General features: G+C 41.1%; 1 protein-coding gene across 1 annotated transcript in view; it reads left to right on the plus strand.

The window, feature by feature from the left end:
- The window catches only part of LOC138211215 (protein diaphanous homolog 1), a 42,137-nt gene that overhangs the window by 12,917 nt on the left and 5,151 nt on the right, over positions 1-24,069 (plus strand). The window contains 13 exon segments of the mRNA XM_069170946.1: positions 8,345-8,371; positions 9,840-10,004; positions 10,619-10,720; positions 11,482-11,612; positions 12,832-12,909; positions 13,016-13,079; positions 14,294-14,433; positions 14,759-14,864; positions 15,087-15,197; positions 15,448-15,566; positions 17,879-17,995; positions 20,209-20,324; positions 22,980-23,044. Of these exon segments, the coding sequence (XP_069027047.1) occupies positions 8,345-8,371; positions 9,840-10,004; positions 10,619-10,720; positions 11,482-11,612; positions 12,832-12,909; positions 13,016-13,079; positions 14,294-14,433; positions 14,759-14,864; positions 15,087-15,197; positions 15,448-15,566; positions 17,879-17,995; positions 20,209-20,324; positions 22,980-23,044 (1,341 nt within the window).

Genomic DNA, 24,069 nt, shown 5'->3' on the forward strand with positions numbered 1-24,069 from the left:
AACATTCTCGAGTAGCAAACTGCAGCAGCAATATTTTAAACAGGACTTTTTCTTTGACAGTGCTTTTACGGTGGAGTCGTTTACCTGCAGCCTCTTCATCTCTGAATGATTGATCTGCCCCCCGTGTGCTCAGATAGCACGTCTAAAAAAACACACCAGTCTTTAGACGTGCTATCTGAGCACACCAGAAATGTTAGTTTGGACTCTACTCCGAATCATCTGATATTGTTTGATTGTCCGAGGTCCTGGAAGTAAAAGTCCTTTTCATTTTCTGTAGCATTTTGTGACCAGGACGGGAATCACTTCTGGGGCATTTAAAAATATCCATCAGAAAAATCAAAGACTTTGCATTAAAATAGAGTAAAGAGTCAAGAATGAACATCAGGGAGCACTGCAGTATTACTTACAGATCAATGGACGCACACATGAACCTGTCAAACGCAGTAACACAATTTAATGACTAACTTCTAACCTGGCTGAGCAGAGGAGAGCTGCCCTGCACGGGTCTGCAGGTTCACATGGGAGTGATGGAACGTACCACTCTGAGGGGGGGTGTGTGGCGGAATAGTCCACGTGAGCCTGGCCTTTTCAACACTCGTGTCTGTTGTCTCCCTCAAAGCAATGGCCGCTGAAGCTACGTACTGCATAACCGGTTGATCTGGCAAATGTATGTCTAGTTAATGTCCCCACAGCAGACCTAAGGAATGGTACAGTCGGGACCGTCTCTCATGCGGTTGATGTTAAAACGTCGCTCAAAACTATTAGCGTTGAATAATAATCGCATTCATTTCATTTCGCCCGCTGGGAAGTGGGTTGGGGGGGGAGCTTTGTGTCTCCACTAACAACAGTAGGCAAAAGATGAGAAGCAGTCGTGCAGCAAACATGCCCCACTTGAGCTGACATACAATCACAATGTCTCCCAATACGTAGACAGTCGGTGGACTCGAATGCACCTCGAGTCTGCGGGTCAGTCAGGCGTGTCGGAGCATTTAAAAGTGCAAAATTCAGATGTTGAAGAATTGGAGGATGTCCAATTCAGCAAGGAGCAGTGGACATCTTCACAGGCTTGGTAATGAGGTGAAGTTTTGGGGACATTATTTTTGTCCCATCTTTTGGCTCTCTTTGTCATTGTTTGCATTTCTGTTTGTCACCAGTAGCTTTGGAAGGTGTAAATGAACAACATGTTGTCAGTAAGCAGGGTTAAAGGATCACAAAAGCAGTTGTGACCAGATCAAAAACAAGTTTTTGTTTTTTTTTCCCAGGATGTAAGAGGCGAAACGTGCGTAAAGCTTTCAAGGCTTTTCAGTTTTGGGAAAAGGAAAGAGTAAGAGTGGAGCTTTTTACCTTCAAACAGCTTCGTGAGCTTTGTGAGTGTGCAATACACCAGGGTTGTTGGTAATTTCCTGCTTTGGCCGAATGTGACGGAAATGTCAGCTGCCTCTGGGTGTGCCTGCCTAAGTACTACTTCCCCCTGTACGCTCAAGTATGTAGCCATGGCAACACTGTAAGCAATACTAACCCGGCGTGGTTAGCGAGATGACACGCCACACACGCCACACACATCTCCGCAACCATCTTTTTTTTTCTTTTTTTTTTTTTTATCTTCGTGTTGAGTTGTTAGACGTTTTCATATATACAATCCAGCTATTACCGTGTCTTCAAAACATACAACGTACAGGAGAAACGATATGCAATTTCACACGCAGTAATTAATACCGATGGTATTTTTATTGAACATTTTTAGTGTATGAAATCTACTGACTTGCAAATAGTTGGTACATGGAGAACAATTTGGAGACAAAGAGCCTCGTACGAGACTCGCGCAAAGGCTGCTGGTCGGAGGAACGAGAGGATTTGAGCACGGGTGGTTTGGATGATTTAAAACGGGAAACGCAACGGATGCAAGAAAGCAGTTTAGAGCACCAACTGTAGCATCCCCCGGCTGAATGATGGTCTGGCGTCTTTAACTGATGGGTTCATAAATCTTTATTGAACTGGACTTGAATCCATGAATTGCATCGAGCTATGAAGAAAAACATAAAAAACAAACGTTACTGAACACCGTTTAGCACCTTGACCATATCCTTCCCGCTGACATGCTGCATGTAACCACGCGGCGGTGCATTCGAGTGGAAACGAGCAGTTTGTTAGCTTGAGCTCTTTCACTAATGACACAAAAACAGAAAAACCGTAGCAACCTAAAACAATATTTTCCACAGAATGAGCTCGAACAGGTACTGACCTTGAGCCCATGTCGGCCAGGTGCTAAACTAACAAAACCGTAACCGCCTTCCTTGTTTTGATCACTCTTCCCGTCTCTTTGGTGACTTTTCGCTTCGTACCGCTTCTTACTACCTACTTCCGGTTTTAGACCTTCACAATAAAAGCGCAACAGGAAATGCACCGACTGGTGTTACTAGCTCATGTGAGCCGTTGCTACCCAATGCCAATTATGACCCCTTGAATAAGTAAATTGCAAAAAAAAAAGATTCCTGTTTTCATTTTGTCATTGTGAGTTGTTGAATGTAGATTGATGGGAAACTGGTAAGTCCATCCATTTTAAAGTCACATGAACGAGGCACTGCGGTGTGCAGAAAGGGAAGGAGTCTGAACACTTCCCAGATCCCCTGTACATTCAGATGTCCGTGGACACAATGGTATTGGTGTTTGAGTCGTTTGTATGCTGGATAGTCTGAGACGAGCTGAAACTGTTGAACTATGAAAAAAAAAAAAAAAAGTGATGCATTTATGAATTTTGTAGTCTATGAATTATACAAATAACGCAAAGTTATTCACCTAATTTTTTTAAGACAGCCACGAGGCAAATATAAGACATAGCAGATCCTTATTGCAGTTGTAATATCTGTCAGAACAATGTTTTATTCCATATCATGCAGCCCTACCGTCAATCTTGTCTCAATTTGAAGGGGGATCGTCTGACAGAAGTGTGAGTACTTCACTGCTTTCTGTCCTTCTGCGTTTACTTAGTTTTCATTCTTGCTCTGATTTACATAATGTTCCTCACCACCTGCCGGACCTGCTACTTAGATATTTATAGGTGCAGGTTTGCACATGCACAGAGAAACATTGGCTGCAGTGTGTAACTGTCTCATTGTGTTGCTGTCATAAGCCAAATACATCTGCTGATTTGTGTCTCTGGTCACACACACACACACACACGCACGCACGCACGCACGCACGCACGCACACACACACACACACACACACACACACACACACACACACACAGCCTTTTACCTGACCGCATTGTTGTTTTTTTCCCGACGCATTTAGCTTTTAATTCAGAAACTTCCTTCTCATGTGACATGGGATAATATCTTACGGGAAAGTGTGAGTACAGTACATTGGAAAGTCACATACGACTGTTCCACAACTGCTGCTGTTTCAGCTCCACTATTTTTTCCTGACGCGTTTTGTTAAATGCTTACTCGTCAAAGGAAACACCAGGGTGGGCGTTGGACTATCGCTGGCAAGTTGGAAAATGTACACGGGTGGCTTGCAGTGATAGCCAGTCAGCTTTTTATACTGTTGACTGAACATGACTCACTGGCTCGGGCAAATGGAAACGGTAAAACCTCTTAACTGACATCGTTTTGTCTTGAATAAATGTAATACAGCATCCCCTGTTTTGATTGATCTTGTTTTTCTATGAAGTGTCCTTGTTATACAGAGTTCAACGTAAAAAATAATTTCCCCACTGGCCCGCTTAGCCATTAAGTCAGAGCTTTACTGGTCCGTCATATATTTTCACATGCCCGACTGCCAAAAAAATTAAAATAACACTTTTCCCATCATTTTGGTGATTTCTTGTACACAATAGACTAAATAATTAGGTATGCTCCTTTTGGATTTGGTTGTACTGTATATGATATAAGAACAGAACTTATGATCATAACATTTCAGTGCATATAGATGACCATAATAATAAACTCTTGTGTCAAGAACTGAGAAAACACTGGAAGAAATCAGCGTTTCCCACGAGTTCACAATAACTTTGTGGTCGTGGGTGGAGTGACCAGTGATTGATGTGTGTACAGATACACGTGTAGTTTAGAGGGCCAGAGTCTCACCCAGGTTATTTCTACACCTACAATTTTCAGATTTCCCCTAAATGGCTCACGCAGCACATTAGTAGACACTACAGTTCATGGATGTCGCCTGAACTCCTAACATTCAGAATCGCGGTAGACGCTGCAATTTACTGATGTTCCCTAAACGCCTCACAGGCTTACCGACCAGTTCGGTGGTTGCGCTCAGAGAGGCGTCATGTCTTCTCCCAGTTACTTCAGCATGTGCAACTCGGATGGGTGTGTGGCCAAATATGTTCATTTGGGAGCACCAGAGATTTTTTTTTTTTTTTTTAGGACGCCCCAGTAACACATTTGAAGTGTTTACTTCGCCTACTTAGTCCGCTAGCTTATAGGTAAGCTAGCGGCTAAGATAGCCTGCACACTGCAGATAAATAACGGTGCAACAAATCGTCAATACCACCCAAAGGGCGAAGTCTTTGCGTTTCGACATCACTGCCAACAAAACTTTCCGCACTTAATTTACAGTCACCAACACAAGTTCGTTTACTCTGCCTTAGCTCCCACAGACAGCTCAGCAGCCGGCTGCTGCCGTTTAAACACATCAAAGTCCCGACCAGCTCCCTCTCTGTTTTTTTTTTTTTTTTTTAAACCGCGCATCTCTCCACAGGCGTGAACTCTGAACTGCGTCGGGATTTACATTAGTCAAATTATACCGCATTCAGGGGGGCTCAGAAATAGGATGATAACGTGTTCAGAAGAACGTGTCCGCACACCCACTTGGTGTGTGTGTGTGTTGAGGGCACCTCAACGTCCCCACATGTATTTCACTAAATCACGATGCATTTTAAACAACATCATTCTCAACGTGCTCACACTGTAGATTTTGATTGGTCTGTACTCGCCCGAACTGGGCCAGTGAACGGCCAGCCAACTGGCCCTGCGTAAAGTTTTACTGGCCCCGGGTCATCGGCTCATTGGTTATGTCCAACCCTGTTATAACGAGGCCGGTGTGGGAAAAAAAAAAAAGAAAAAAAGTTGCTTGGCGAAGTTTTGGGCGTGTCATGTTCAGCCAGACTGCAGTAAGACTTGAGCCTGACACATGTACCACTTCATCTAATGAGCTCATTGTGGATGATTGGATGAATCAGCTCATTTAACTGGCAGCCTGTGCTGCTTCTGAATTCTAATGGAGTAGATTTGCAAGTTTGGTGTTTGGTCAAAATTAGAGCTGGCACTTCAAAGTGAAAGCATTTCCTGTTTCTCGCTTTTCACGGTAAAAGTAACTTTTCTCCATCAAGCTTCTCACATTTACAGCTTAACAATGTAAACGGTGTCCTTCAACATTTCTTACATAAAGTGTCACTCAAAGCAACGTGAGCCATATTATTTATGTTGACCAAACAATTCACAAAATGTATGAACTTTAAATGGATTTTTAAATGATCATATCATGTCATGCAAAACTTTCATTTAAGTTAACGATTACAAACAGATTGGAATTATAAACTTGGAGTAAGTCAACGGCACGTTTGTTCGAACAAGTTTTGTTCGACGTCATGTTGAAATCTGGAAGACCGTTCACTGCGCTGACAAACAAATAGATTCCAGTCTTTTCCGTAGGTTTCCTGAGGGCTCGGGTGCAGTGGTAGCAGTAGAAGAAGGTGGGCTGTTATGAAACTGCATTTCCACATAATTCTGAACTATCATCATTACAGAATTAATTTTAAAATGCTTTGTCTTCCAAAAAATAAAAGTCACAAACATTGGTCAAACCGAGCTTATAGTAAAGCCTGTGCTACAGCCATGTCAATTAACCAAATAGTACTTGGATCATGTGCTTGATCGAGTGGTTCTGAAGTGGTTCCTTTAGAGCCCATTTCACCCCCCAGCGGCAATCCTGGCTCAAATGCCGTCGCTGAGTTTGTCCATGACTTTGTGTATTCTTATCTGTACTTGTGGTTTGTGTAGTGGAACTTTAAGTTCAAAAGCGTTCTTGTCACTTCCTACCCCAATGTATTTCTACAGCTTTCTTCCTGACAGCTGTTCTGTTTACGATGCAATTACCCACAATCCACTGCGCCTAATGTCAGCTATGTATTTCCGTTGTGTGGTCCAAGTAGCACCAGAACATTTGTTTGCATGCGTGTAGTTTTCTGGTCTTTACTCAGACTTGAATGTCTACTCTGTCTTTATTCATATCACATTAAAAGCATGTTGAGTTAATCTACTCAGTCTTAGTCTAGCATATTTTGGAATATCTGTTACGTCTCTCGTAACACACTAGAACAACCTGTTCTGCCTTTTTCATGCGTTCACTTTTTTTTCCCTAGTTGGGAAAAAAATGGAAGCATATTAGGGGTGGAGTGGGTCCCAAAATGTACAGTTTGGTTCATGTCAGGATTTCTGGTTAGTTCCTGGTAAAGTGCGGGGGTGGGGCATTTGCAATATATTGCTTTTCATGTACATGGCAAAAAAAAAGTTACCAACTGTTTTATAGATTACGGCAAAGAGCATAAGGAGCAGAAACCTTTGCGTCGTCAAATCCCAGTGCAAACAAAAAATACCCTGGAGGTCCATTCGTCTGTAGGCAGAGTTATGAAGGCTCTGTCGGACAATTTCCTTGTCATGCATGTTCATAAAGTTTGGGAATTACTGCACTGCTGAAGTTTTCTGCAGGAGGGGATATCGTAGCGCGGCTTATGTACTTTCATCATATGCTGAAATCCTGCATCCTCCACAACTTCATAAGGCTGCATATCTGTCACTAAAAGCACCCCCAATGCTTTAGTTCTGGATTCCCCCCCCCCCCTCCCCCCGTCTGAATCTGCATGGAGATTATGTTTAAATGCTGCAAGGAGGAGAATGTGGTTGTTTTTTTTCCCCCCCTACCTGACTCTCTCTCCTCCTTGTACTGTCAAGACACACACTGAGACGATGTCTTCTTCGATGGTTCATCGTATTAGAAGTATTCCGGCTGGCATGTGTTGCACAGAGCTTACGCAGTCGCCGTTTTATCCACAATACCATTAAACCCTTAAACCTCCAATCGCAGCAGACTGAAAAGATGCCAGCAGATGTTTCACTGGGTTATTGGTATGACGATGTGTTTAAGTCTAGCCGTGTCGTTTTCCTGCATTAACGTGCCCCTTAAATCCTAAAATGATTACATTTACGAACATCTAGCAACCTAGATTCAGGTATTGCTGAATACCGTTCGGCTGGTGAAAAGTCAAGTGTCGCTGTTGTGTTAAAGTTGAGCCAAACATAGAAAGACCAGAGCTCCTCTGTGCTAAGGGAATAACTAATAACAGGTTAGAGATCAAATCCCATCAATACCACTGCGTTTCTCTCTTTGTGTGCGTTTCTTAAATGACAAGACTTCCAGGATTCTTTCTGTGTTTGACCTTGCGACCTTTTGCCTCTCAGACCTCTGCAGCTCAGTCCAATCCCTGAGCTCAGCTGCTATCTGACGCCAAAACAAGGGGTCCAGATTGACCCTCCTTCTTGTCTTGTAGGTTGTTGAGGTAGCACTTGGAGGTTTATGGCTTCTTTTGCAGTTTTCTGTCAAAATAAAAGAAAACGGTTTGTTGATGTCGTCTTACTTTAATTTTGATTACGTTTCTTGAAAAAAGTCATTTTTGGTATTTGGTATTTCTTGATGTGTCCCTTTTCCTTTGTGATGTTGATTCTAATTCTATGAGAGATAGATTGAGGTCACGTGGTCTGCATGGACTTTGTCAGGATGTGAGTGAGTTTGTCTGGTTTTTGTCCAGTGGTGTAGTGTAATTCACTCCATTGGTTTTCCTACAGAGCCATTATTGGTTGTAGCCTGACATCTAGTGGCACAGACATGCTAGTATTTGTTTATAAAAAGTGACTTTTCTCCTCTGCACAATTTCACTGATATCGCTGTGTCTCACCTTTGCCAGCTGATGATAGTTGACTGCTGAGCACCTGAAATTACAGCCTTCCAGATGTTCCACTTATCTCAACAGAGAATGTATTTGTCCTAATGTAGATGTATTAGTCATGAATGAAGAATTCAATTAAGTTTCCATTGTAATTTATGTGGTGTTTCCTTCTCTCCTGTTGTGAATCACTCATGAACCCCAGAGATAATTTCCTGGATCCGTTTCCTGTCATGAACGATTTCTGTCTAATGGATTCTTTTATTTTTCTCTCCCTCCTTGTCACTTCTTTTCACTGCCATCTGTTTTTTTTTTGTTTTTTTTTGTTTTTTTCCTTACCCTTCCTTGCCATTTTCCTCCCCTTCATCCGTTCATCATCTACAGAAACTCAAACGGCTGATTCCTGACGAGGTAGGTTTGTTACGGCTTGTCACCATCAACCGTGTGCTTGACTCTTCCATCTGTCATTGTGGTTTTAGATAAAACCAACTCACGTCGTGCATTTAATGTCATGTCACCGTCTGTACTGAGCCTAATGCACCATGTGTTGTCTGGCATCTGTGTTTTGTCCTGTGCTCGACTCGCGTTGGATGTGCATGTTTTCGAGATGCACACTGACAGCATGAAATCCTTGGCACATAGACCAGTGATGCCTTCATGTGCTTGCAACAGGGGAATGCCAGATTATCATTTATGACTCACGGAGGATCAATATGTGCCAAGGTTACATGTCCACTGAAGTTGATGTCCTTCACTGTTTTTCCTGTAATATTTATATAAACACTCAGTGCAAACTTTGGCGGTTTCCCACACAAACTCATTAAAACCCGAAGGAAAGAAATCCCCCATAGTTTGTTAAAGCTGAGTCTTTTGTTGTGCCTCTAGCAGTGTTTACTGCATGTTGACTTTGTGTGGAAATGTTTGTCGCCAAAAACCTTTGACGCTTCTAATCCCTGAACATCATCTTGACATTGTTGAAAGGTTTCTGCTTTTGTAGACAATAGACCTTTTCAGACATGGGATATGAAACCTTTCCACTTTGTCAAGCTGTTATGTTTTTGTGTCATTCACACACACACACACACACACACACACACACACACACACACACACACACGTGAAAGTTAATGTTCCTTGTGCGTTAATTCAGTCATAATACCACATTTAGAGAAAGCTGTGTGCTGGTATGATATTTGGTACATTGTTGGGAGTGGCCAGAGTTTAAAAGTTAAGATTTGTCTCGCACGCTGCATCATTGATAGATTTCATAACCTGTTGTAGCCTGAATGATGATTGTGAACATTTAACGTGTTATTTGGTTGCATAATCAGCTACCTGTTTTATAATATCTGACCGAACACGAGCACTAAATGACAGGATGTTATAAAAGGGACCGTTTCATTCCCGTTTGCTCAAGTTCTTTAATGTTAAGCATGCTGAATGTTCATTCATGTAGTTGGCACAACTTGGAGATACGTGGAGACACCGTTAGAGGGAAAGTTCTGATCTTCTGATTTCAACTGAAAAGAATCTTGTCAATGTCTTAAATAGTGTTCCACAGTTAATTAAACTGATTTAGAATTTTGACTGTCTGTTATTCGACCCAGTAAGATTGTACAGTGACCAGAGAGCATCTTCAGACTTGAGACCCAACACCTGAAATCGCAATCAAATTCTTCATAAAGGGGTGCATGTCTGAAGGTGGCTAATGTCATATTCCCAAACGAAAGAGGAAAAAAAAGCTCTTGGGTATCCAACATTACTCATGACACAAAAACCACATAAACATCGGTATTATAAGACAGTGGAGGTTACGCCTTGTGGGGTTATTGTCTTACCTCTTTCCCTCTACCTGTGTCATGTGTTGTCCCTAATCCAGTTGGAGCGATTCACGAGCATGCGGTCGAAAAAAGACAAGGAGAAGCCCGGCCAAGTGCCAAGTCACCGACACTCTTCAGCTGCCAACTATGAGATCAGTGCACAGGGTGCCATGCTGCATGATCATTCTGATGAATATGTCCTGGAACTCTTCGAACAGATGCTGGTAAGAATGACAGTAAAAGTGTGTGGATGCATTGTGTGCGAAAGGGACTTTCGGGAAATCGCACAGAATCACATTATCGCGCCCAAACAGCCGGAGAAACTTGTTCTCGGCATATTTTACTCAAAAGTACTCAATCGCTCACTGATTAAAGACCCTTCATGTGGAATTACGCTAATACCGCCAACTCGATTTTGAAAGCATGTCGTCACGTCTGTTGAAACAATAATTGTTTATTCTGTCTGTTTGCTTCAAAAATAAGTTTTGACAAACAATGTCAAGGACTCCTACGGAACAAAGGACACATATTTTAAGACAAGAAAAGTGCAAGTAAATTGAAAGTGATTGTAAGTAATGTGTCATCCAGTGATTGTTTTCAGTGTCTCGGCACAACAAATCCCCTGCCGCTCAAACCTTTTAACGTTTTAGTTTGAGTATTTCTGGGTACCTCTTTTAATGTAACTCTTCGAACTTGTTAGTGCAACATGGATTCAGTTTTTCGATACATTTTCTGTTTATTACTTGCGTGTACAGTTATTTAATCCCCTCGTCTCGGAATGCTTTGTTTGACCCTCTGTCTCTTCCATTCCTCTTTCCTTCCTCCTGTCTTTCTCCAGGTGGATATGAACCTCAATGAAGAGAAGCAGCGGCCTCTGAGACAGAAAGACATTATGATCAAACGAGAGATGGTCTCCCAGTACCTCCACACATCTAAAGCTGTCAGTATCTGAAATAGACATCGCTAATACGGGCTGCTGAATTGGATGTTAGACGGCTATACGCAAGTCATTATTTTTCAGTTTTGGACAGAATCAGTACAAGTTATGAAGTATTTGAACTTACATTTACATGCGTCTTTGGGCATTTTCATCCGATTCTCTTTAAAAACAAATTGAATGGAGCGAGACTGAAGAGTTTTCAATGCCAAATCAAAAAAAAAGTGATCAGAGCATACAGCAACGCTTTTATCTTAAAGTAATTGTTTTGACAAATGTGCACTCAAGTTATTTCCTTGACTGTGTGTTCAAGGATTACCTTTTCTTATGCAAGTCAAGCCTACATTGCTTTGTATATTTAAACATTTTACATTATACAGATGTATTCACTTTTGTAATGTAGAATCGGAAGGAATATTTCACCATTAGCTATCCTTCTAGTTGTTGGTAAATATTACTTCAAAAGCAGCAGGTGAGATATAATTAAGCTGAGGAACAAGTGGCTCAAAGGGCCAACATAATCAAACGCAGATGGTTGCTAATACAGTTCATTTATCTGTAAAATAAGCCTATTAAAAGAAAAATCCTACACACTGTAGCCTTTAACTGCAAATCAAAATTTCTAATTATTCCACACTGTTACCCTTCATGTTGCGCTTTCTTGTGGAAATAACACAACAATTATAACGCGTAACAAAATGAATGTAAGTGGAGAACAAAGTAATTATGTTTGTGTGCCTGCTGTGCCTGTTTGTGTTCATTAGGGCCAAGACCAGAAGGAGTGCTCCAAGTCAGCCATGATGTACATTCAGGAGTTAAAGTCTGACTACCGAGACCTACAGCTGCTGGGCTGTCTGGAATCTCTACGAGTTTCACTCAATAACAACCCTGTCAGGTAATGTTCACATCACCACATCAGACTGTAAACATTTGGATAATAATAATAATAATAATAAAAAAAAATCTTCAGGCTCTGTGCTTCAGTAAATTAAATTAGAATAAAAAAAAAAATACCAATGCATACTACATTAAATTGACAAGTCCCAGACTCCCAGCATTAATGTGTGTAGGTTTACATCCACGTAGAAAGAGTTATATGGGAGATGAAGCCCCTTTTGAAATATTGTGCCCAAAGTTTAGGAGTTCAGAAGTAGTTGGACAGGTGCACAAGAATATTTTCTTCCCCCCTGGTCATAAAGTATTCTTTTCATCATTGAAATGAAAACATGTATGCTAACATCCTGGAGAGTATTCTTGCCTTTTTCTGTAGTCATAAAGACCTTTTTCTTCACCATGCAAATATATTTCTGCTCATCCCAAAGACTTCCGTTTCTTAGTCTACAGCCCTTTTCCTATTTTTCCTGTGCACAAATGCTTTTTAAAGAGATGTACCCAGCCATCGAACCAGACAAACCAACTATCTTTAATATCTTTTTTTTTTTTAAATCCCATTATTACATCTTTCCCTTCCATGGTCACCCTCTTCTCTTTTTATCTTAACACATAACACTTGAATCTAAATATCAACTGTCAACCAAATCTGAGCCATTTGTGATCTCTTTTGTTCATACAGTAAGAAAACATTCAATAGCAAAGTGCCCAACTACTTTTCAACCTTTGTGATTTGGACACTCTGTGTTAAAAAGGCCATTTGTCACACAGTTCTTTTAATGTTGACATAAATCTACTCAAATTACATTTGAAACTTTATCGTGGTATTTGTTGCAGTATTCGAAATTGAAAGTACTGAAGAACCAAAAATGTGAAACTGTCTGAACGATATACTTGTAGTGTCTTGAAAAATAGAGCATTAAATATAAAATACAAACATAAATATTAATATTAAAATAAGGCCAATTCTAACAAAAGTCACACAAAGTTGCAATAGTTAGATGTACATGGATGATATGGACAAATGGTCCAAAAATGGTGACACTTTGATTGCTGCCAAACAAAAAATGGATAACAAATATTGCCATGAAGCAGGCAAACGCAGTCATGTGAAGAAAAAAAAAATATGATATAAACAAAATATTTGTCATGGGTAATGAAAAAGCAAATGGGGAAAAGGTGTGCAGTAAAATCTGATAATCGTGTGATCTTGTCACTTCCAGTTGGGTACAGAATTTTGGAGATGAGGGGCTGGCTCTGCTTCTGAATCTGCTCAGACGACTGCAGGAAGAGAAAGACGAGTACACATAAGTCACTTCAAATAAACCACAGAAAAGCCAATTGTACAGTTCAAGCAATGTGTTTGTAATCTTTTTCTGTCTTCTCTCACCACCAAATAAATACTAGGAGGACGGGAGGAAAATGTCAGCACGAAATCATTCGTTGTCTAAAAGCCTTCATGAATAACAAGGTGAGATATTCGACTGGTTCTTAATGTACATTAAAACACCTATTCCTTCCTTTGAGGTCGTTGCATGTTGTTGTAAGTCATGTAACTATACAATTATCATTAGCCTGTTTTCTGTCTTCATTGGAGTGTAGCAGATCTTCCACTAGAGGGCAGTATTGATTCAATGTGACTAACTTGGGTCACTTCAATACAGTTGAAGCGATCCCTTTAAGATCGCTTTGAGAATTTAGTGTACTGATGAGTGTGATCTAAAGTAATCGGTGTAAATCTGTCCAGAATCTTATCATATTTAAAAAATTGCACACCATAATGGTATGTTAATGATGTGCTACCTAAAACACACAAAATTCTATCCTGCTCTCTAACTTAAAGTAACAACAAGATCTCATAAGGTATGATGGACATTATAACATCTAATAAAATAAAACACAGACAAAGCTAATTTTACAACAGAAAAACCAAATGCCGGATAAATAAATGCACCACGAATATAGTTACAATTTTTTATTTCAAGGTGATTTAAAATATTTAAGTAAAGATCAGTCATTATTGGTCAAAATCATTTTTAGATTTAATTCTTACAATAGTAGTAGCATACTAAGTTTTGGATGTATTGATAAATACTGAAAAAAATAAGAAATCTCTACTTTACTGTCCCTAATAGCAGTCTATAGTAATAATACCCACTGTAGGTTAGGTTAGGTTAGGGGTCGGTTAGGTAGTTACTTTATTAATCCCAGAGGGGAAATTTTTTCACTACAGCAGCATACAGAAGCAATAAGATAATAATAATAGAACAATAGAAAAGCAATAAAATAGCAGTAAAATAGCAGTAAAAAATATAAAATGCACAGAATATACAGTATAGTATATATCTATATATATTATATACAAACAACCAAGAAACACAGACAACAGTGTTATTGTTATGTGATGGATTTTGCCAGAGGTGAGTTATTGTACAGTCTAATTGCGGTCGGCAGGAATGATCTCCTGTATCTGTCCTTGTGACAGCGGAGCTTCTGCATTTCTTTTTTTTTTTTTTTAATTGCTAGCATTTATCATATTGGTACTCTCTTGTCATTAAAACATTTGTCTATCATTTCCAAAGTTGTTGCCATTAGAGTACACGTTGAGATATTTAAAAAAAAAGAAAGCCCTGCCTTTACTCAGTTCTGCTGTCTCTCTTCCTCCTTCCTGTCTCGTCCCTTTAGTATGGTCTAAAAGCCATGTTGGAGTCAGATGAGGGAATTCTTCTTCTGGTCAAAGCCATCAATCCCAAGGTGCCTCATATGATGGTGGACGCTGTCAAGCTGCTCTCTGCCATCTCCATTTTGGAAAGTCCTGAAAACCTGTAAGCGTTTGTAAAGTGTTGACATCGCGTCATTAAGTTGAACACACTAAAGCACAAGTTTAATTTTCAGTGTTACACCAACTGACTTTCATAAACTGCTCTATTGGCAAAGACTAGCAACCCTAGCATTGACATCAGTAATTGAACAATGTCATATCATGTTTGCCTTATCTTTCACCTGTGTCTAACATTTCAATACAAGCTGTTGAATGAAGCAACAGAATGCACTGATATTTTTTTGTCATGGCATAACTTTGTATTTATGCATTGCTATTTGTCTCTACAATATTTACTTACGATGTGCATAACCGTCTGTATTTTGCAGTCATGAGCGTGTTTTGGAGGCCATCACAGAGGAGGCAGAGAAACGGGACATTGAGAGGTTTCAGCCTCTCCTCACTGGCATGAACAAGCACAGCATTGCTCTTAAGGTACACATTCAGATGCACACACATACTTTACCAATTATGAATCCCCATGTGGGTTTTTGTTTGACAAATGACACCAACAGCTCTACTCGATGCAGTCTGCAGCGTAAAAGACTTGATCAGCTGGCAAATATTGTGTTTTGGATTACAGTTTTCATCTCTCCAGTTGGTCTAAATTGTGAAGTTGACTGTATGATGTGTTTTTTTTTTTGTTTTTTTTTGCAGGGTGGCTGCATGCAGCTAATCAACGCCTTGATCAGCCGGGGAGAAGAATTAGACTTCAGAATCCATATTCGCTCCGAACTGCTAAGACTGGGACTTAGAGACCAGCTGACGGTACAGACAACACTTATTTGATCTCCTTCTCAAAGTGACTGTGCAACAACATACATTTGTACAGCCTAACTCTTCGTGTCTCTCTTGTCTCGATGCCTCTGTATTCTTGATGGGCTGACACATACTCACACCGTTAAAAACTTTTTCTCAACTGTCCAAACTCAAAATGTTTGACGAACACACACTCCACCTGTCATTCTCCCTCATGCCTTTTCATCTCTCCGTCTGCATCCCATCCCTCTCTCTGCAGGAGGTGCGAATGATAGAAAATGACGAGTTGAGAGTGCAGCTCACGGTGTTTGATGAGCAGGCTGAAGATGACTCTGAGGACCTCAAAGCACGTCTTGATGACATCCGCATAGAAATGGAATATCCTTCCAATGGGCAAAATTGATCCTTTGAAGAAACTGTCAGGGCCTACTTTTTATCCTTCAAAATAAATAGGATCAGCATTACAACATTTAGACACCTGCTTAGAGCACACGTTTGTATGCTTGTAATTTTCAGGTATGCTTTACTTTGTTTGTTTGCCTAGCAAGAGGAAAAAATAACTATACTTGCTATGTTTTTCATAATGAATAATTTATATGATTCAGACTGTTTCGATACAACATTACATGTATTTATTCCTAGATTATGAAAAATATTCAGCTATCTAAACTAAAGTTTGGAACTTTCCTTTCCTCTTTAAATAGCCTGGCCACTTTCTCCCAAGACGGCATTAAAACTCCTATTTTCATATTTAATACGCATTGGGCCTGATTTACTAAGATCTCAAATACAAGGTACTAAATTGCGCGTTTTTTCCAAAAGTTTGCACATTTATTTTGCAGCTGTTTCGCGGGTATTTGTGTCGCTGATATCAGGTGCAAATCGGTTTTTAAATGAGGGGTTTGCTCGTGTTAAAGTGATTCCAGCCATGGAAAACAGACCGACAGCTAAAGGAAATCTGATCCCGTTGAAATTAAGAAATCTAAAATTAACAAGAACAAAACGCGATATGGGAGATTATCAGCAAGGAAGTCTACGCCGTGAGAAAAACAAAAAGGCGGGGGAAAAAACCGGCTAAATAATAAAACGTCGGCAATAAAATAGGAGGGAGATGCCTCTAACAAACACCGATCAGCAGGTCCAGCTCTCTCCGTGATGAGCACGTGAATTAGTTTCATTCAGTGCCTCGCGAGTGCTCGGGAACCTTATGAACCTGCGAATTCAGCGGGACACATTCAGGACCTGTGACAGCACACCTGAATATCGGGACTGGGCGAGATATCCAAGCAGAGATACGCTGCAACGACCCAGAGGCAGGAAAATGCTGAGTCGCAAGTTCTGTCATTGCTGGTATTTCATGGCCCCTTCTTGTTGTTGGCTGTAAATCACCGTTCAGTTCATTCAATAATTCAGAAATGTCATCGCCGGACAAACGATGTCTAAATAATGTTTTGCCTCCGACATCTCAGAAATGTTTAAACGGGTGGAAAAACACGTTCTCTACGAATTCTTTGCTTTCCTGCGCCTCCGTCTCACCACAATAAGAGCAGCCGTATCTCCAAATTTGCGGACCTGATTAATACGTGCCTTTCACAAACGCCAAATATTGCATACGCATTCAGGAAAACACGCAAAATGGACAACGTGTGTTAAATTGCACATTTGAAAGACGGCACGTCGTCAGTAGATCAGTTTGGACATTTGTTTGCGGGTGATGTGAAGTTTCCACGTGCTTGTACACGCTCAAACCTTTAGTAAATCAGGCCCATTATCTTTCAGGACATTGTAACCCTGCGTAGACTTCTTCTGCATTCAATATCTGTCTTTGTTGAAAATGTTATTTCGTATATATTAACCACTCACCTGCAGTGCTGTTAAAAAAAACAACAGCTAAACATCCAAATTTGCTCTTTTGCAACTCCAAATGATCTCGCTTTTTAAAAACAAAACACCTAGTAGACTGTTGAAAGAGACGCACAACTAAAACAGAAACAAGTGAAGTGATCATTTCTATCTTTCGTATATGAACTTAACATGAACATGTTACAGCTCATGTATTAGTGTGAACACATTCATATTTGTGTGAAAAGAGTGGGCAACGTTGATGGAACCTAAATGAACGTGATTAATAATGACTTCGAATATGTATCTTTGGCAACTCGAGACAAAGAAATAATGCGAATGATGTCACTTCATCACAGATTGTTTTCAGCTCCAAGACTTGATGTCGCATACAGGATGGACAGGTTCAAAAGAACGTCAACCTTAACTGTGAAAGTGTCTTTTTTAAAAAAAAAAAAAAAAACTGCTCAGATACAAACTGCTGTATTTCTCCTGTTTTTCACATGCAGTTTGGATACAGGACACCAGGTGTCTCCTTGTGGTAACCAATACATTGACAAACACTCTGCCGGAACACCGGTGGTCCTATGAATTTTGAAAACGTTAACAAACCCGTCTGATAGAACTGAATGTGGTAGCTGTTAAATATGTGTTGAGGTTGAATCACTACAAGTCTGTGTTGCCCCAAGCCTTGTGTAAGTAAATATGCAGCTAGGGAATCTTAACAACTATTTATCAACATCTTCAGAGTGACTCAGTTGTTGAAGATGTTGTGTATGAAGTATTTCATATTTGTGTTAAACTACTTCCACAATGAGTTAATCGGGCCTTGACTGGTTTTGGTTCAGTGATGTGAGGGAAGTGTTTGACATCTTAGTCAACACCGTGAAGGACTCCAAGGCCGAAAGCCATTTCCTGTCCCTGATGCAGCACCTGCTGCTAATCCGTAATGACTATTTGGCCAGGTAGTGCACACACACACACACACACACACACACACACACACACACACACACACACACACACACACACACACACACACACACACACACGCACGCCCTTTGTTGGGATATATAAATTGTTATTGATAGATAGTGTAGAATAAGGCTAATCAGATTTCATTTTTCTAAAACCCTGGTTGTGTCGAAATGAAAAAAATAAATCAGTTTTATTGTCACATCACTTCATACTTTACTTGTGACCACAAGATCAGGGTCCAAAAGTCAGATGAGACATAGGAGGAAACACAGTGTAACACATCATGGTTAATAAAACACAATATTCCTAGTTGGAAAGGGCAAAAATTGCAGGCAGCACAGACGATGCAATAAAAATGCCAATGGAACCAAGACGAAAAGAGAACCTAAGAAGAAGTCTCCTTTTCTTCAATTCTCCCCCTTCACCCACATCTCCCTCCTTTCAGCCCCCTTCCTCCATTTGCTGTTTGTTTTCTGGAGCACCATTCCAAAGCTGTGAAATTAATACATGCAAATAAGTCCAATTCCATTTTAATAGAAATGAGCTCCATCAACTCTTATCACGAGAAATATGCTAATGTCTCTCCCCATGTCTTCCAAAGCCCTTAGAGTTTTACCCAAACAAATGAAGGAGAAAAGAGGGGAAATGATTGGATGACGAGACCAGTGTAGAATTGTTAAGGACAAGTGGAGAGTTATTCAGCGTCGTATTTGTCCATGCTCACACTGAATAACGCAAAAAGAAATAATCATTTTTCTTTCTGAACGGCGTAAAATAGACAGAGAACTGGCAAAGATGCACCTGTTTGAGTCAAGTTGGCCGTGTTGTTGGTCTCGTGTTTACTTGATGGCATCGGACAGGCAGGGAAATGCGTGTTATTCTTTTAACACCTTTTGGGGAATAAATAGTGAAGATGGAAAAGGTAGGCTGGCCCAAACAAATGGTCCCAGCTGAAGTCTCTGGAGCTCGCCCTCCGTCTTCCTCCTCTCCTATTCAGCTTTCCCCATCCAGGTGGTCCAGTTGAACACAAAGGTGGTCTCTAATGGACTCCACAGAGAGACCGGAAGTGAGGGTGGGAGGGAGAGCTGTGGTGTGGCAGAAAATACAGCCATGTAATTACAGAGATGCAAAAAGAAGGGAGGCGGAGGGCGAGACAATAATGAAGAATCTGCTGTACATGCTGCTACTCCTTTTCTTCATTCTTGGGTGGTTTCGATCTGAAGTTGAGCTGGAGACCTGGGAATTTATTAGATTACATATGAAATGTATGGTCATACTTTAAATCTTGTGTATAATGTGCATGTGCACAGATTATCAAGGGCTTGACACAGGTGGTATAAAAATGCAATGTCAGCGGTATGCATATTTTCTGATTTCTTAACCTGTCCATAGCCTAACAACCTAACAACCACCTTTTTCCATTCATACTTAATGTCTAAATTGAATGTGTTCGGGATCTTTTTGAGTGTCGAATTCAGAATGTCACCGAACATACATGTATTTCTCTTTGATTCAGTTTCCCAGAAAGACACTAGATGTCTCTCTCGCTCCACGGATAAATCTAAACTTTGGGGTGGGGGGGGAGAAAAAACCCTTTTAAAGTGTAGTGAAGGAGGGCAATACGTGTTAGACAAAGGCAGAGTGACAGAAGAAATAAAGTATTGAGGTTTTGTCTCTGGCAGCATCTAATGGGGTCAAGGAATAAGACACCTCCATAATTGAGTGTCCGTGTGAAGTTGGCTTGATCAGACATGGGGTACTGGACATAAACCAGCATGCTCTTACAAAAACAGTTGCACACAATCAATCTTTGTGACAAGAAACCCAAACTGTCATGCTCACACAGACAGCCAATCGCAGCTGCTAAGACAGTGACAAATGCGTGTTCACACGTTTGTCTGAGCAGATGAACCGAGTTGATCCTCAACTCACATAAAGTTACTAGATTTCTTATAGACTGGTTTATGACTGGTATCATTAACCATATAAATTGACTTTAATTGTCACGCCATAGGTTTTATGTCAGGATGTGAAGTATGCTGTCGTAACACTTTCTTTTTTATTTTGCCCTCAGTAATGCACAAGTTCTCCACGGTCACCCTCCCTTTTCACATCTCATCTTTCCACATCTCCCTCCATTTCTTTCTCTTTGTCTCCTAATCCATCTGTCTGTAAACCCATCTCACCCTCCTTCCCGCAGGCCTCAGTACTACAAGTTGATAGACGAGTGTATCGCGCAGGTCGTACTTCACAGGAATGGGGCGGACCCGGACTTCAAGTGCCGTAACCTCCACTTCAACATTGAACGCTTGATAGGTGAGTTGTGACCACAACACACGCATGAGGTCTTTCCTTTTTCGTGAACATGGTACCTTCTTCTTGCCCACCACCCAACATGTACAGTTCATGCACCCTCGCAGATATTTAGGACCAACACAAAATGCACATGTACAACAACAACAACAAAATCACACATTGTAGCACAGTACTCTTTGGGTTAAATCTTTCAGCCATATTACTCTTTCAGTTTATTCCACTCCCATCAATGTCACTGTTTGTTTTGCTGTCAGTGGCAGTATACTTGCCTTATGGCCATAACACACTCTGTTTACCTATAATTGACAGTCCCAGAAACACCACAAGGTGGCGCCAGAGAGGCTTTGCGCATTAGTGTGGGCCGCGTTGTGCTACAGGTTTTAACATCATAGGTTGCTTGTATAAAATGAATTTTATCAACAGGGAAAGAGCATTTTCAAACTCGGAGATCCAGAAATTGATTTTGGTTTGATGGTAACTTTCAGGCACTGGTGATGAATGTATTCATGACATTATTATGTAAGCAGTGTCACAGGCTGTATGTCTGCAAGCATCTCCTATACGCCGGTGAGACAGAGACACACGGAATCCTTACCAGCTACAGGCGTGACACAGATGTTTCTCTGGGGATCAATAAATTATTAGGGCTGGCTTATGCTCCGTCACAACTAGTTTGAAATAAGTGCTGCCTGACCACGTTGAAAAATCAAAAGCGTTAATACCCGATACAAATGGCCACAGTCAAAGACAAACCACAAATCTGGCCCAGAAATGGAGATGGAATATAGTTTAATTATTGGGATAACGGCGCTCATTTTCAGACCGTCTCTCTGGGAAGAAATCCTTTGTGTTTCGCTTGGTTGTAACCGTGAAAAGTGCCAAACAGTGTAACAAATGAAAGAGCGACAGAGAGAGAAGTTTAAATCATTTCTCTCGGTGTAAAGTGGGTATGATTGTTGGATTGTGCGTTTCTGGAAGGTTCCAGTAATGGTTGGACCGAGACCTCCATCCGACATTCAAAAGGTGTCGTGGGTGTAAAGCCGACTTTACGATGGCCACTGATCCATGTGATCCTTTTCCTGTCACTCTCAAACATGAAATGCGGATTTTTCACCGTAACACCATCATATTTGAGTGCACGCTGGTATGTGTATGTCAATTTACGGACTTGAGCGACGTTTCCGAATGATCACTGACTATATCTGCACCACCACGGCGGAACGGAGGTGCGGGCCATGTCTCCGGAGTTCAATGCTCTTTATGGCAGGTCTCTGTTGCTCACCGCAAGAGGCTCTAATTGCACTGCTTCTAAATGCGTTCTGATGCGCGCTCGCTCACACACACACACACACACACACACACACACACACACACACACACACACACACACACACACACACACACACACACACACAGGCTGGCTGGCCTCCTTTAAGGCTGCCAGAGTTATTATTGGTGGAAAGCAGCCCAATTCTGCCCTGCATGCATTATTTAGTGTTTTTCTTTGAACTCTGAAATTCAGCTCAGTTTTTTTTCCCCCCCTACATTCTGTCTCCCTTAGTGCTCTCTATTCGAAGTTTGTCCCATTTAGCCTAGCCACCATGGCAGAAGTCCTTCCCCAACCCCCCCGCACCTCCAATTCCATTACACATCCAATAACCATACAGAAATGCACACTCTGAAACTGTATGTGGGTTGCTATATTATTGTGAGGTTCTTTCATCTGGCAAAAAAGTTCAGTTTTACATTTTGTCTGCCTTGCTTACTTGCTTATCTAGATATGCAGATTCTTGCATTCCTCCTTTTTTTCCACCAGCCATATTTTCATCACTGTTAAAGACTCGTACATCATCTCTTCACAGTCTGTACGGTTCACTTTTCTTTGAGTTCACATCATTTCTTCATTTTCTATTTCATCTTTTCACAGCTTTGTATCTTTGCTATCTATCTGCTTGATTTCCCCCCCCCCTCCCCGGGCATCATGATTAGCTGCCTTTGATCCAGTGACATTGTGGCATTCATCCTCATGTTAATTAGCTCTTTTGCTGCACATGCTTGGTAAGCCCTTCAGTGCTGAACCACCTGTAGACCCCGCAATTATTCTGTAAAGTACCCTGTTGGTCAGTCCGTGTCCTTCCCACCCCGTCCTCTGCCAAACTGAATCTCTGATAATCTATCACTCCCAGACTATTTTACCGCCTTTTATTTTATTTTCCCAGACTTTGAAAAACTGATTTTCAGACTGAAGATCAGACTGATCTCGCATGGAGGGAAAATTAGTACACTCCCACCTCCATCACACATGCACCTAGTCAAACAAAGGGGTATTTATTGGAGACGTAAAAAAAAAGGGAATGATGTGTGGAAGCGGCATGCAACACATGGCATCCTATTGTAATGCGGGTGCCTCCGCAATCGCCTCATCAATCTTGACTTTGAGCAGTGTGATAAGGGAAAAACAGGGAGACAGATGGGAGGCTTGCTCCGTGTCTGTTTGTGAATTTATTGTGAGCACACGCAGCATGTGCCAGACTGAAGGGTATAATGTCTTCACAGCCAGACGTGTGCAGGTGTGTTGTCTCAACCCTCATCTTATCTACCACCTCTCTTCCTCTTTATCTTTTCCTTTCTTATGTCCTCTGTTTTTGTCTGCAGACAATATGGTGGACCAGACCAAGGTGGACACCAGCGAGGCCAAAGCCACTGAGCTGGGGAAGAAGGTGAAATACACACTGATTCACCCACACTGACAATGATAAATGCCTTCGCACACGCACACGACGACACAGACACGGACATATTAACGCTTCAACCCAGAAGCGCACAAGCTATTACAGTCACAGAGACAAAAGAAAATCATACAGTATAAAAGCTAACATTTCCCCTCACACTTGTAGGCGCATCGGGACTGTAATAAAAGTCTGTGCGACCCTCGTTTGGCTGACACGGAATGACAATTGAGAAAATGGGAGGAACAGAGGGTGACTAAGAAAATTAGCATACACGCGTCTGACAACCGCCCGACAGCCAAATACTGTCGCAGGCTAGCAGGAAACACACACATTCACACAAGGGGGTAAATGCCTTGATTGTGGTGTGCTGCTATCCAGATGCTTTCTGTCCCAGTGACAGGATAATTGCAAAGAGGGCGCTAGAACTATCCTTCATTCACACATAAAGACACACAGTCTCTCACGTGGAATCATATCCATTGAATGTATGCACATCCACACGGGAGCCCATTACACGAATACTCTTGGATCCATTTTCATTAACGACACGCACACAATAGTGCGAGTTGCGTATGATGGGGTAATTGCAGGCAGTCTCTCTGGCAGGAATTAGGGATAAGTCTGTCAGGACGCTGACAGCGAGAGTAACGTATCTGCTGTCTTCAAATTAAACAGCCACGTGTGTCTGTGTGTTCATGTATTCAAATGTTTAAATATTCTTATCCCGTTTGTCAAGTGTGCTCGTAGAAAAATCCTTGAAAATGTATGCAAGTAAGAAAATTTAAATTGAGGATAAAATGTTTCTTTTTTTCTATAGGACAAAGCCTTGAAATAGAAGTGAGCTTAAACAAAAGCACTGAAGCATTCTGACTCAATAATTGACACTAATTTGCAGTGTAAATTATTCAATGAAAGTGAGAGCACTAAACTGCAAGAAATGGCTTCAACAGGTCTTTGAGATATGGAGACTGCTGCCTCTTCAAAAGGCGTCCTAATAGCGTCTGCTTACAAGC

Source organism: Embiotoca jacksoni, unplaced genomic scaffold, assembly GCF_022577435.1.
Source record: "Embiotoca jacksoni isolate LCO1_2020_lvr unplaced genomic scaffold, fEmbJac1.0.p SCAF_5, whole genome shotgun sequence".
In the NCBI taxonomy this organism is placed as follows: Eukaryota; Metazoa; Chordata; class Actinopteri; family Embiotocidae; genus Embiotoca; species Embiotoca jacksoni.